Source organism: Notothenia rossii, assembly GCF_949606895.1.
Source record: "Notothenia rossii genome assembly, chromosome: 8".
NCBI classification, from domain to species: domain Eukaryota; kingdom Metazoa; phylum Chordata; class Actinopteri; order Perciformes; family Nototheniidae; genus Notothenia; species Notothenia rossii.
Window position 1 is genome coordinate 43,017,361 of NC_136906.1, and position 14,511 is coordinate 43,031,871.

General features: G+C 41.0%; 1 protein-coding gene across 4 annotated transcripts in view; it reads left to right on the forward strand.

The window, feature by feature from the left end:
* Positions 1–14,511, forward strand: part of enah (ENAH actin regulator) — a 229,006-nt gene that overhangs the window by 74,063 nt on the left and 140,432 nt on the right. For all 4 annotated transcript variants that reach the window (XM_079642349.1, XM_079642348.1, XM_079642350.1 and 1 more), the window contains exon 2: positions 5,877–6,042. In XM_079642349.1, the coding sequence (XP_079498475.1) occupies positions 5,877–6,042 (166 nt within the window). The remainder of the gene's footprint in view (positions 1–5,876; positions 6,043–14,511) is intronic.

Here is a 14,511-nt window from a genome sequence, read left to right on the forward strand (position 1 = left end):
TGTTGCTCCCTGCACCTTACAGGATGTGACATAATGGCTGTGAAGCCCCTGGAGCTGTTCCTCTTTGAACTCAGAGCCTCATTAACATTAATGAAGGAATGAAAATATTTGTGTGTGTGTGTGTGTGTGTGTGTGTGTGTGTGTGTGTGTGTGTGTGTGTGTGTGTGTGTGTGTGTGTGTGTGTGTGTGTGTGTGTGTGTGTGTGTGTGTGTGTGTGTGTGTGTGTGTGTGTGTGTGTGTGTGTGTGTGTGTGTGTGTGTGTGTGTGTGTGTGTGTGTGTGTGTGTGTGTGTGTGTGTGTGTGTGTGTGTGTGTGTGTGTGTGTGTGTGTGTGTGTGTGTGTGTGGGGCCGCCCCTCCCTACAGGCAGACTGCGTGGGGCCTCACCTCGCGGAGGGGGCCTCATCTTGCGGAGGGAGCCTCATCTAAAGCGCAAATGCGGCGCACCTACAGTGTAAGCGCGCCACAGTTTCGCCGCTGCGAGGCTCCACTAGCATAATTAATCTCTTAATCTCAGTTACACATTAAAGAATCAGACATGTTATGTATGAGGGGCCGTACAGGCCGTAATTCATACTGGTCCTCTCACACACATACTGTACATTCTCCTTTTACATACATACATTTTCACTCTCATACACATACATTCTCCTTTTACATACATACATTTTCACTCTTACACACATACATTCTCCTTTTACACACATACATTCTCCTTTTACATTCATACATTTTCACTCTCATATACATATGTATTTACACTCACACATTCATATTATCAAATTTCAAAGCACACATTCATACATTTTCACTCAAATATTTATATCTTTTTCACTCACACATTTATACATTTTGCTCTTGTTCAATGATTACATTTAATATTATAAATAATATATTTGTTTTTTTACTTTATTAAACAAGTAAACGGAAGAGCGTCTGAGAGGCGTTTTTGCTTTTAGTTTTAGTTATTACATCGTTTCAGATAATAATAATAATAATAATAATAATAATAATAATAATAATAATAATAATGATAATAACAATTAATTATATTTAGAGGCGCCTTTCAAAGCACCCAAGGACACCAAGGAAAGGTTTAAGACAGTACAAAAGGACTGTAACAGGGAAAATGTTGAGGGCTTTGAAGGTGAGCAGGAGGGTTTTGAAGTCCGGTATTTTACAGGTAGCCAATGCAGATGGATGAGGATGGGGGTGATGTGGTCAGAGGATTTGGTGCGGGTGATGATCCGGGCGGGGGGTTCGGAGGTGCTAGTAAATTGTCCGACCGGCCTACTTCGGTACCGGCCCATCGGGATTCGTGATGTATGAATGTGTGCATTTAAATATGATAATATGAGAGTAAAATGTATGAATGTGTGAGTGTAAATATATATGTATAGCGTGAAAATGTATGTATGTAAAAGGAGAATGTATGTGTGTAAGAGGACCAGTATGAATTACGGCCTGTACGGCCCCTCATAGTTATGCCCAGGGCCGGACTGGGACAATAAGTCAGGCCGGGAATCATACACCCAGCCAGGCCACTACCAGTTTTCTTTTGTGCCATTTTCCTGGATGTATTTGTCAATATTTACAGCATTGCTGCCCTTAGTGATAGCCCTAAACTTCAAATCAACTAAAACCCGGAATAAACATATGGACATGGGTTACTATTTAAAAGAAAATGTGCAAATCTATTTAGGAACCTATTCATGTGAACATATTTTAAGTGGAGGTGGACCTCAAATCCTCTAGGGAGATCCGGGGGCATGCTCCCCCGGTAAAAAATGTTTTTTCATTTCATTTCAAACCTTTATTTATCCAGGTGTATCCCATTGAGATCATTGATCTCTTTTTCAAGGGAGACCTGCTCAATAACCCCTTAGAACCAGCCCATTAGTGGTTAAACATTTATTTAAATGAATGAATCTTTCTCTTGTTAGTCAATGTATGATGGTTGGTCCTGCTTTTGTGTTCCGTTTTGGTGTAAAATGTAGCCTACATATAAATAAAAATATAATGATAGTAATGTGAAAGCCTTTACTCGGAAAATGTGTGTCCTGTAGGTCCCCACATTCACCACAAACCCACATTCAGGACTGTGAATTTTAAATAATTGAACTCCTGAATATCTTAACACAAAACAATACAAATAATTGTTATTTATCAAGATCTAGCCATTTATGAAATACCTTTCTTAATAGCTATGTAGCAAGATCATTAAACAGATATTTTCCTGCTCTTTAACCGAACCATGATTGAGATAGACACAAAAATAAATTTGGGGGAAGCTGGGTTATTCGGAACATGAGGAAAGTATCCTTACTTTAGCTGAGGTCCTCAGTAATTGCCTGCTATGTCACACACTCACAATGAAACTTTGGTTAGCCTTTTTTGTTTCTACTTAAGACTGTTAGCTTTTGAGATAATTCACCTGCTCTTCCTTCATCTCCTGTTGCTCCCTGCACCTTACAGGATGTGACATAATGGCTGTGAAGCCCCTGGAGCTGTTCCTCTTTGAACTCAGAGCCTCATTAACATTAATGAAGGAATGAAAATATTTGTGTGTGTGTGTGTGTGTGTGTGTGTGTGTGTGTGTGTGTGTGTGTGTGTGTGTGTGTGTGTGTGTGTGTGTGTGTGTGTGTGTGTGTGTGTGTGTGTGTGTGTGTGTGTGTGTGTGTGTGTGTGTGTGTGTGTGTGTGTGTGTGTGTGTGTGTGTGTGTGTGTGTGTGTGTGTGTGTGTGTGTGTGTGTGTGTGTGTGTGTGTGTGTGTGTGTGTGTGTGTGTGTGTGTGTGTGCACTGTTTGGTGGATTTTACTGCCAACATTATACTATCCTAGCACGGCCCAGAAATGCCCCATATTGTTTTGCTGTTAGCAAGGTCTCAACTTTATTTTGGAATAAACAGACAGCACATGTACAATGTCGACACACAGATGGCAGAGTGGGAGTGATTGTCCTGGTGGAGAGCCAGGAAGAGCAGCAGAGGTGTTAACCATGACATGAGGAGGGTCAACAGGACCACCTCGCACCAGTAAAGTACACTTTGAGAGGGGGCTGTTGGATGTCATAAGTCACGCATCACCAGTGTCTCTGCAGCTTTTAAAGCCACCTTTAACACACTTTCCAGTACCGGTACCGGAGATCGTTGTTGTTAGCTTCTGGTGCTAGCGAGCTACGCTAACGGATATAAGGAGGTTTTTCAACAACAAAGTGGAGGAGAGTCCTCTCCTGTCAGACTGAGAGACTCAGTGAGCTAAAGGACTCTATCAGTGTTATCTCAGTGGGTCTCAAATGTGTTGGTCACCATTAATGTAAACAATTATTTCCGAGGCACACGTTTATATGATCATTAGGCTATAGGGTAACACTTTATTTTGATAGTCCATAGTTTAGTTGCTTATCTGTTGATCATCAACTAATGCTTAGTTACTTGTCGGTTTGAACGGTGCTGTTGAATGTCAACTGATGCACTGTTGACATGCTACTAAATGTCAACTGATGACTTATAGAGTGTTAACTATGGACTATCAAAATAAAGTGTTACCGGCTATAGTTATAAAAAAATAAGAGAATAAATGAAAAACAGGTATGAAATACTATGACAGTAAAACAAGAATAAAGTTTAAAAGGGTGATTTGTAAAATATCCATAAAGAAAAAGTAAATCTGTTTACAGTTCTGTTTCATATGGGTGTTGAGAGAGGTATCCATAGATCTCTTCATTTTGCTCTCAAAGTTCACCAGATTGATGCTTTTAACTTCAATATTTAAAAATAAATCTTCCCGGGGGGGAGCTTGCCCCCGGACCCCCCTATGTAAAGTCCACACACCACCTATAAAAATAACACTTTACCCCTGCTTACACCTATATGCCGTGAGCTGATTATCAAGCCTTCATTGTAACAGTTGCGGGTACGGTGTGTATTTGCGTGGGGAGTGTTGCAGTAAAAATTCCACTGTAGCGCCCGGTACAGGGAAACCCTAAATGTTTGAGCATCCTCAATGAAACGTAAAGCTACCCCACAGCACCCCCAAGAGAAATCTCCGCCACTGAGCCTGATTACAGTATTTGTGTTGGGGGGGCCCCGACTTTTTGTTTTCTCCAAAGGGGGGGCCTGACAGAAAAAGTTTGAGAACCACTGCTCTAGAGTAACAACAGCTCAGTGACACTCACACTGCGCAGCAAATACATTTACAGTCTGACTGAAAAATATACTGTATATATTTAAATGTCCTCTCCACCATGGAAATGACTGTGTGAACACTGTTGCATAATTATTGATGTCACAACCGCACATAATGCACACACACCACCAGGGCCGCCTTAATGCACGGGCTGACCTGGGCTGAAGCCCAGGGGCCTACGGAGATCGGGGGCCTATCATGTGCCAATTAAAAAATAATTTTTTTTATTTCGGGTGTTTTTAAAAGAAATATTAAGTAAACAAAGTCTTGGCTTTCAGAATATGAAACTTTCATTTCCAAAATCACACGATAAATACATTTTTGAAGCTTGTAAAGGGAAGACAACAGCTCTCCCTCGCCACTCTGCTGTTCCACAGCGCCGCCCCCCCTCCCTCCACTGAAATTATTAATGTAAGACGTATAGTAATCATAGATAACACGGCAAGGTCCGTTACAGTTTGTCTTCATCTGATTTTAAAAAAACAAAGTCTTGGCTTTCAGAATATTAAACTTGTTTCGGCAAATTCAGATGATAAATACAACTTTGAAGCTTGTAACGGCATAATTACAAGCGGAGAACGGAGTAACTTGACGTCACAGCAGGCATAACAACAGCCGGTGTTTCTCGTGAGTGTTTCCCCCGGGAAACAAACACAATACACACAAACGCAAATATACACAAACACCCACACGTCAGAATGAGAATATGTTTCACATGTGACTTATTCAAATTGCGAGTGATTGAGTGAAGAAAAAGTTTGAGAGTGGCACTCGGAAAAGGAAATTGTTGAGGGAAAAGGAGTTTCGAGACAAGCAGCTGTTACAAAAAATGCCGAAGCTTTCAGGTTATTTTAAACCTGTAGGCCAGGATGAGGAGGAAGGACAGATGAGTTCTGTACCGAGCGGTAGCGGTGCCGGCCGCGGGGCCTCGGAGACAAGTAGGCCGTCTGGTTCTGATAGCGATGGAGTAGCGGGAGAGGAAAAACAGACAGGAGGGACATTATCTGTTGGAGGAGATGGAGAGGACGACGAGGACTTGCTACGTGGAGGGGAGCCAACGGCAACCGGACAAATACATGAGGGAGGCCCGATACGTCACTCATATGGAGGAGAGGACCAGGCGCGTGTAGAGCAGAGTGGAGAAGTGCGATCACAGAGCCTGCCCAGGCTATAAATGACTTTGATTTGTTGTTTAAATAGGGGGCCTACAAAAACTATCAGCCCCAGGGCCTGATGGCAGGTTAAGGCGGGCTTGCACACCACACATACACAGGAGATGTGCACGCGTATCAGACCGTTAGCAGTGTGTGAGGTACATTTGTTTGCTGATTAGGAAAGACAGTATGACAGTAATACTGTGTATTTGTTACATTTAATCACAATGTGCAATTGTGGCTTGTGCAGTACAATATTCATTTAGCAGTGTGTCTTTTGTGTTTCAGGGTCGCACTGAACACTGTGTATTTTCAGTTACAGCTGTAGTTATGGCTGTGCTCTGTCACCCCCCAGTAGTCACAGTTCAGCATCCTTCAGGCTTTTGTGGCTGAAGTCATTCAGACTGAAGTCCAGCAGTCTGAGTTGAGTCTAAAGGGGAGAAACAACACAAAAGAACTAAAGCATACGGGTAAACCAGCACATGTTTGACCATCTGATGCCTTGTTCAATAACTCCCTGTCTTTGTCTCGCTGCAGTGAACAGAGTATCTGCCAGGCGCGAGCCGCCGTCATGGTGTACGATGACGGAAACAAGAAGTGGGTCCCAGCGGGGGGGTCCACTGGATTCAGCAGGGTCCACATCTACCATCACACCGGGAACAACGCCTTCAGGGTGGTGGGCCGCAAGATCCAAGACCACCAGGTGTGTGTGTGTGTGTGTGTGTGTGTGTGTGTGTGTGTGTGTGTGTGTGTGTGTGTGTGTGTGTGTGTGTGTGTGTGTGTGTGTGTGTGTGTGTGTGTGTGTGTGTGTGTGTGTGTGTGTGTGTGTGTGTGTGTGTGTGTGTGTGTGTGTGTGTGTGTGTGTGTGTGTGTGTGTGTGTGTGTGTGTGTGTGTGTGTGTGTGTGGGGCCGCCCCTCCCTACAGGCAGACTGCGTGGGGCCTCAGCTCGCGGAGGGGGCCTCATCTTGCGGAGGGAGCCTCATCTAAAGCGCAAATGCGGCGCACCTACAGTGTAAGCGCGCCACAGTTTCGCCGCTGCGAGGCTCCACTAGCATAATTAATCTCTTAATCTCAGTTACACATTAAAGAATCAGACATGTTATGTATGAGGGGCCGTACAGGCCGTAATTCATACTGGTCCTCTCACACACATACTGTACATTCTCCTTTTACATACATACATTTTCACTCTCATACACATACATTCTCCTTTTACATACATACATTTTCACTCTTACACACATACATTCTCCTTTTACACACATACATTCTCCTTTTACATTCATACATTTTCACTCTCATATACATATGTATTTACACTCACACATTCATATTATCAAATTTCAAAGCACACATTCATACATTTTCACTCAAATATTTATATATTTTTCACTCACACATTTATACATTTTGCTCTTGTTCAATGATTACATTTAATATTATAAATAATATATTTGTTTTTTTACTTTATTAAACAAGTAAACGGAAGAGCGTCTGAGAGGCGTTTTTGCTTTTAGTTTTAGTTATTACATCGTTTCAGATAATAATAATAATAATAATAATAATAATAATAATAATAATAATGATAATAACAATTAATTATATTTAGAGGCGCCTTTCAAAGCACCCAAGGACACCAAGGAAAGGTTTAAGACAGTACAAAAGGACTGTAACAGGGAAAATGTTGAGGGCTTTGAAGGTGAGCAGGAGGGTTTTGAAGTTCGGTATTTTACAGGTAGCCAATGCAGATGGATGAGGATGGGGGTGATGTGGTCAGAGGATTTGGTGCGGGTGATGATCCGGGCGGGGGGTTCGGAGGTGCTAGTAAATTGTCCGACCGGCCTACTTCGGTACCGGCCCATCGGGATTCGTGATGTATGAATGTGTGCATTTAAATATGATAATATGAGAGTAAAATGTATGAATGTGTGAGTGTAAATATATATGTATAGCGTGAAAATGTATGTATGTAAAAGGAGAATGTATGTGTGTAAGAGGACCAGTATGAATTACGGCCTGTACGGCCCCTCATAGTTATGCCCAGGGCCGGACTGGGACAATAAGTCAGGCCGGGAATCATACACCCAGCCAGGCCACTACCAGTTTTCTTTTGTGCCATTTTCCTGGATGTATTTGTCAATATTTACAGCATTGCTGCCCTTAGTGATAGCCCTAAACTTCAAATCAACTAAAACCCGGAATAAACATATGGACATGGGTTACTATTTAAAAGAAAATGTGCAAATCTATTTAGGAACCTATTCATGTGAACATATTTTAAGTGGAGGTGGACCTCAAATCCTCTAGGGAGATCCGGGGGCATGCTCCCCCGGTAAAAAATGTTTTTTCATTTCATTTCAAACCTTTATTTATCCAGGTGTATCCCATTGAGATCATTGATCTCTTTTTCAAGGGAGACCTGCTCAAGTAGGTTCCACATGAAACATAAAAAAACATAAACAGAACAACAAAAAGGACATCATACAGCATCATTATAGGGATTTACAATTTACATAACTATCCACATGAACAGGTACCAACAGCTTCCGATTGAGTAGCATCCAACCGAGCTTTAAAAACATTTAGTGGCACCAGATTGCTCAGTTTCCATTTCAATTGCAGACTATTCCAAGACAGTGGAGCTGCGCATCTAAAAGCTATCTTCCCTAAGACAGTCCTAGCAGTTGGCACATTTAATAAAACCACAGCATTTGATCTCAGGCAGCAGCCACTTACAATTCGCGGTGAGATCAGGGAGCAGATGTACAGATGTAGCGCTTCGTTTCGGACGCCTACCCGTGCACGGGGTGGGCCCCTGCTGAAAAGGAAAACCCCCCGCAGGACTTGATACGCCCCCTTGATAAATACATTTAATTATAATGAAACCAATTGCAATGGATCATGAATCCACCAGGGGGAGCCGTCATTGAAAGCTGCCACACTGGAACTCATGTGAAATAAACAGCTGATAGATCGCAGGTATCTGATATAGCGGATATTTGTTTAGATATGTCACGGACAGGATCATATTCTGTGCTAAATAAGAGACATGTAATCATTTACTAAACATCACCATGTTTTTATTTAACAAAAATAATGTTGTTTAATTCACGTTGGCAACAAAACCGTTTTTTGAACAAAACCATCGCTATGTTTTTAGATCAGGAAATGCAGCCCGGCTCAAACAAACGATTTTCAATCATCATCCTCACGATCATTTAATGTATCATATGTTCGCGAGTTGAAATGCATGCACTCACCTAAATTTAATTTAATTGTAACGAAATAAATGTGGTTTAATCCACATCATTTACTTTGATAATTGTTTACTGTTGTGCACATTACTTTTCGCTGCGTGATGCACCCCTGGTTAGAAGCTAAACTGCATTTCGTTGTCTCATTTCGTTCGTTGCAATAACAATAAAGTTGAATATAATCTTGAGCAGGAACAAATGTATTTACTTAGTACATATCTGACATTAACGATTAAACACATTTGTGCATTCTTTGAACCGAGTCAAGCCGACTCCGGAGGTGGCGGCACATTAAGGCCAAGGCCCCACGAGGACGAAAACTGTTGTTTGCGTTACTGTTTAGTGTCATATAGACCGTTCTGCCACACTAGGACGACCGAATATGACAGTAAACAACTGCGGAAACGATAACGGGTCCCAAGGTGGATAGAACGGCATACGCAACGCTCTGGGGGGTCCAACGGCTCCGTGTGTAAGCCCTATACCAGGGGTCTGCAACCTTTTTGACCAAAAGAGCCATTTTGCTCCTTTTTCTCCCAAACGTTTTTGTCTGGAGCCGCAAAACATATTTCATAGCTTGATAGCTAATAAACTTGTATTTATTTTTATATCAGACAAAAACTACAGTCTTTTTGCATTTATTAGGCTATTTATTACATTATATACAACTGTTAACCTCTAATAAGAAACAAAGAACTCCTATAAGGAGAATTACAAATAATACACAGGCCTACTTTAAAATAAATTAAACACAGCACTTGGGGAGTCCTCTGAACATTTGAAGGAAAACAAAATATTATTAAAATGGGCCCACTTTGAAATAAATAAAACATATAGCTGCACCCTAAAAAGAGTTAAAGGTAGGGTAGGGTAGGTAAGAATGGAGAAACCAGCTCGAGTGCGCTAGAATTTGAAATACACAACCGGAAAAAATAGGCCTCTTCCTTCAGACTTTCTTACAGAGTCCCTCCTCCAACACACACGAACGCACACATGACCAATGAGACCACGAGATAAGTTTGTGCACAGATAGAACAGAGATGGAAGGCTGACATTCAGGTAGGCCATCCAGTTATTTTAGCCGGGTCGGCTAAAATACAAGATACGAAACATTTTCAACCATGCAACAAAATATAAATAGTCCTTCAAGTACTTTTATTTTATTTCCTTCTTATTTTTGTCTAAGCTCAAGGGAGCCAGAGCAGAGGGCTTAAAGGGCCGCATGCGGCCCGTGGGCCGCGGGTTGCCGACCCCTGCCCTATACGATCATTTTCTGATAATGATGAGGCAATAGCCCCGCCTCTCCCCACCTCTGCTGCTCACCCCCTCGTCAAAGTAAACTGCACACTGAATTCAGATTATTTATCTTTCTCTCGATATGGACATAAACGCGAGTGAAGTCTAATCTGACAAGACGGAGACACGCAGCTCTGCTCACCTGCAGCTCCTCCCGCTGTGATGCAGCGGTGAACGGAGCAAAACACACACTTCAAGTCAGATCATCGCCCTTAGCTATTTGAATTACCTCTCAAACTACCTAAACTAGTTATAAATATGTTTATTTTTACTTTCGGCCGGGTCACTCATTACTGGATCAGCTGCTGCATGAGACAGATACTGACGCTGTCCGAAGAGAGGGAGGAAAAAGAGAGGCTCCGTTTGTTTTATTATATTATATAGAGTCGTTATTCATTTGTGTTAAGGCTCAATAAATAACAAAGAAGACCTTTGACCGGCACTTTTATAATTTTGTCCGGAAGATTTAAACTTTAATACACGTTGACTGGCGAAAAACTCTGCCCGGTTTCCTCTGCCCCCACCGCGGAGAATAAACAGAAGGTTAACCATGACAACCATGCTTCTTTGATGCTTTTGTGGAGGAAGTTACAGCGCCACGTACAGGCTCCTGCATTATGTACTGCAGCTTCTCCAGCGGTTGGAGCTAAACGGAACAGTCTCGTGTGGACTTGTTTGAGACGTGTTGCGGCTCGCCTCGAAAGTAAACGAGAATAGCCGATCGCAGCCGGGGGAGGTTTGGCGGATTGCAAACAACTTTAAGGTGCATGCCGCCACCTCAGGAGTCGGCTTGACTCGGTTTGCATAAATAGAATGCACACATGTGTTTAATCGTTAAGGTCAGATATGTACTAAGTAAATACATTTGTTCCTGCTCAATATTAGATTCAACTTTATTGTTATTGCACATATTACAGATACTGAGACAACGAAATGCAGTTTAGCTTCTAACCAGGAGTGCAACAAGCAGTAAAGTGAAAAGTAATGTACACAAACTACAGAATAAAAGATAGAATGAATTGAATGATGAACAAACAGTGAGGGGTATGAATACACTAGATATACACAGCAGCCTGTGAGCAGTATGAACAGTGTGTATGCATATGCTAAGATATATAAAATATGAAAACGGGAAGCAGTGCAAGTATAGTATAAAATATATAGATATTAATTTCATGATGATAAACATTGTGGAACAAACAAATGACCAGACCGTTCACCAGCCCCCCACCCCCCATGTTGATGTGAACTCTTTGTTTAAAACGAATTGGCCATCGGAATGTGTGGAGGAATTCCCCCAAGGGGGATGGTCGCATTCACAAGACACACATTGAGTCCAGAAAATGAATGTTATTAAGAGCTGTAAATATAATAAGCCATTCTTCTCTTGCATACATATATTGTCTTCAGACATGCATATATTATGTTTAATATTAAATGTAAACATTGAATGAATCTGCATGAGAGCAAATTGTATAAATATGAGCATTAAAATATATGAATATGAGAACAAAATACATGAATGTGTGAGTGACAATATATGAATGTGTGCTGTCCGATAGTCCACCATTTCCACCGGAAATATCAAACATTTAATAAAAGTGAAAAACAATTAACAAGACTTAACCTATTAATAATAATTTATTATGTTTATTCCGTTTGGATGTAGGATTCTTGACTTTGTTTAGAGCAGTGATCTTCTCTGCAGCAGAGAGCCAAGCGCTGTCAGACCGGACCTAACCCTGAAAAGTATTATCATCTGAAATTAATCATTATGTTATTATATATACACATTATGTACAATAATATCTATATCTTCGTCTCTCTCCATTTCCTGCCGTCTCTCTTCGGGTCCCGCAGTCCCTCTTCGTCTCTTTTCGTCTCGCTTCTTATCACTCCGTTTACCTGATTACCTCACCCCTTCCCTGGTAAATACATCCTGTTGAGCAGAATCTACAGTTTCCAGTATTTCCAGTATTCCAGTTTCGTAAAATGATAAAATACGGCGAAGATATTAAAATATGTGCTTCCATTTCTGATACTTTTGAAATGTATTAACTTTATATCATCGTATCTCTGTGTTTACTGGGTCTTTTTGCATGAAACAAAGACTGGCATATAGTTTCAAGCCAGTACGTTCAACAGAAACACACGGCAATGTTGTCCTGACTGTTGTTTTTATGCGGCACCGGCTTGAACAGGTCATGTGATCTGATCACGCCGGCGTGACGGTCGACTCCAAAGGGTTAATATAACATACATATAAGTATTGTTACAACTTGTATTTAGAAATACTCTGTTTTACTTATTGATGCATAAATGTGTTCATCCATTCAATGTGGCATCTGCTATAATGGGGTTAATGTATGATATTACTTAATAATACAATACATTAGAATATATGATATGATAATTACATTTGAGTTTTATTCATTTCTTATTTTATAGTTTCTCATTATTATTATTTTTATTTTTATCGCTCATCTTATTTTTGATTTTACTAATCTGTGCTATCCTGTTTTTCACTCTAACTACTGTGTAAAAACACCCCAACAATATTACAAAAAATATACTGCATAAAGCAAACTATATACTTTATTTGATCTAAAATATTGATATTTTTTCATTATAGCAGCCTGTGAAGACCATAACAAATAAGTGATTACATGCTACAGTATTCAGCAAACACAACTACAGAGCTGCAAACATTGCAAACAGACCAAGTTCTACAATACCCAGTTGTCTTTGTGTATTTGTGAATGAAGCGTCATCTCATATTTAAATCCTGTAATTGAACAAATGGAGAACTTTGGCAACGCCCTCTAGCAATTTGGCAACACCCCCATCCACTGTTATCCACTGGGTTTTTGACTGGGACACACCCATGTGAGTCCTATCTGGAGTGATACATCTGTAGAATGGAAGTTTCCCCAACATGGCTTTGTATATGAAAATGTACCAGTGACTGAGCCTCCGTACAGTTAGTGAAAGCAAACCAGCCCTTGCATACAGGGCACAGTGATGGGTTAATGCTTTACAGTTTGTCACAAATCTCAGTGCGCTGTGATACGCAGCATCTAACTTGACCAGGCAATTGGCAGGTGCATTCATATAGATCAGATCCCCATAGTTCAGCACAGGTAAAAAGGTCACAGTGACTAGCCTTTTCCTGGCCTCAAGCGAGAAACAGGACTTGTTCCTGTAGAAGAAACCTAGCCTAACCCTCAGCTTTTTAAGCAGGTTATTGACATGACGTTTAAAAGTGAGACAATCATCAAGTCAGATACCTAGGTATTTGTAACAGGTAACCACTTCAATTTGTATTCCTTGCGTAGTTACAATATCTAAAACAGGCTCTGGTGTCTTTTTAGCTTTTGAAAAGAGCATCACCTTGGTTTTATCAACATTTAAAAGAAGCTTTAGTTCAGAGAGCTGAGTCTGAATAATGTTAAAAACAGCTTGCAATTCAACAACAGCCTCCTTGATGGAGGGACCTGCACAGTACATCACGGTATCGTCCGCATAAAAATGTAAGGTTTCTCCATCGACACTTTCATCTAAACTATTGATGTAGATGGAGAATAAAAGTGGACCGAAAACAGAACCTTGAGGAACATCATTAGTAATGTTTAACCACTCAGAAGACAGCCCATCAAAATGAACACATTGGGACCTTTCAGAGAGGTAGTCCACAAACCAGCCCACTGCATGGCTGGATATGCCAATACTGAGTAGTCTCTGCTTCAAAATGCGATGATCAACGGTATCCAACGCTTTGGAAAGGTCAATAAATAGAGCTGCACAACTCTGATTATTATCTAAAATACTCGCCACATCATTCACCACTTTCATTGTGGCAGTGATGGTGCTATGTTGCTTTCTGAAGCCTGACTGATGTTTAGACAGGATGTCATTTGTACATAAAAACACCTTTACCTGTTCACTCACTAGGCGTTCAAGAACCTTAGCCAGAACTGATAATTTAGAGATGGGCCTATAATTATTTAATAAAGTGGCCTCCCCACCTTTTAGCAGAGGCAGGACATACGCTGACTTCCACAATTTTGGAATTGTGTTTGTGCTGAGGGAGAGGTTAAAAAGAGTAATGAGAGATGGAGCAATAAAATCTGCAGCTATCTTTAAAGAAAAAAAAAAAGTTCTACGTTGTCCGGGCCAGCCGGTTTCTTAGGATCTAACTTGGTTAAAGCTTCACGAGCAACATCAACAGTAAAAGGAGTAAAACTAAAAGCGTTTTCCAAAACACGTTTTTCAGAGTCACAGACTGTGGTGTTCACAGAAGCAGAGTTAGTGACAGAATCAAACAGAGAGCCACAGGACACAAAATGCTCATTAAAACAATTTAACATGGTGGCCCTGTCCGATATAGAGCCAGATGCTGTGGTAAGGCACGGAGGTAGCTCATTACGGATATCACCGGTCGATATCGATTTTATGGCTTTCCAACATTTTCCAGGATTATTCAGGTTCTTTGTGGTAACTGACAGATAATACTTCGATTAGCACTTTTGACATGTGAAGTAAAGCTATTCCTTAGCTGCCTAAAGCATAGCCATTCTACCTCTGAGCCTGATTGCCTAGCCTTTGCCCAGGCCTTGTTTCT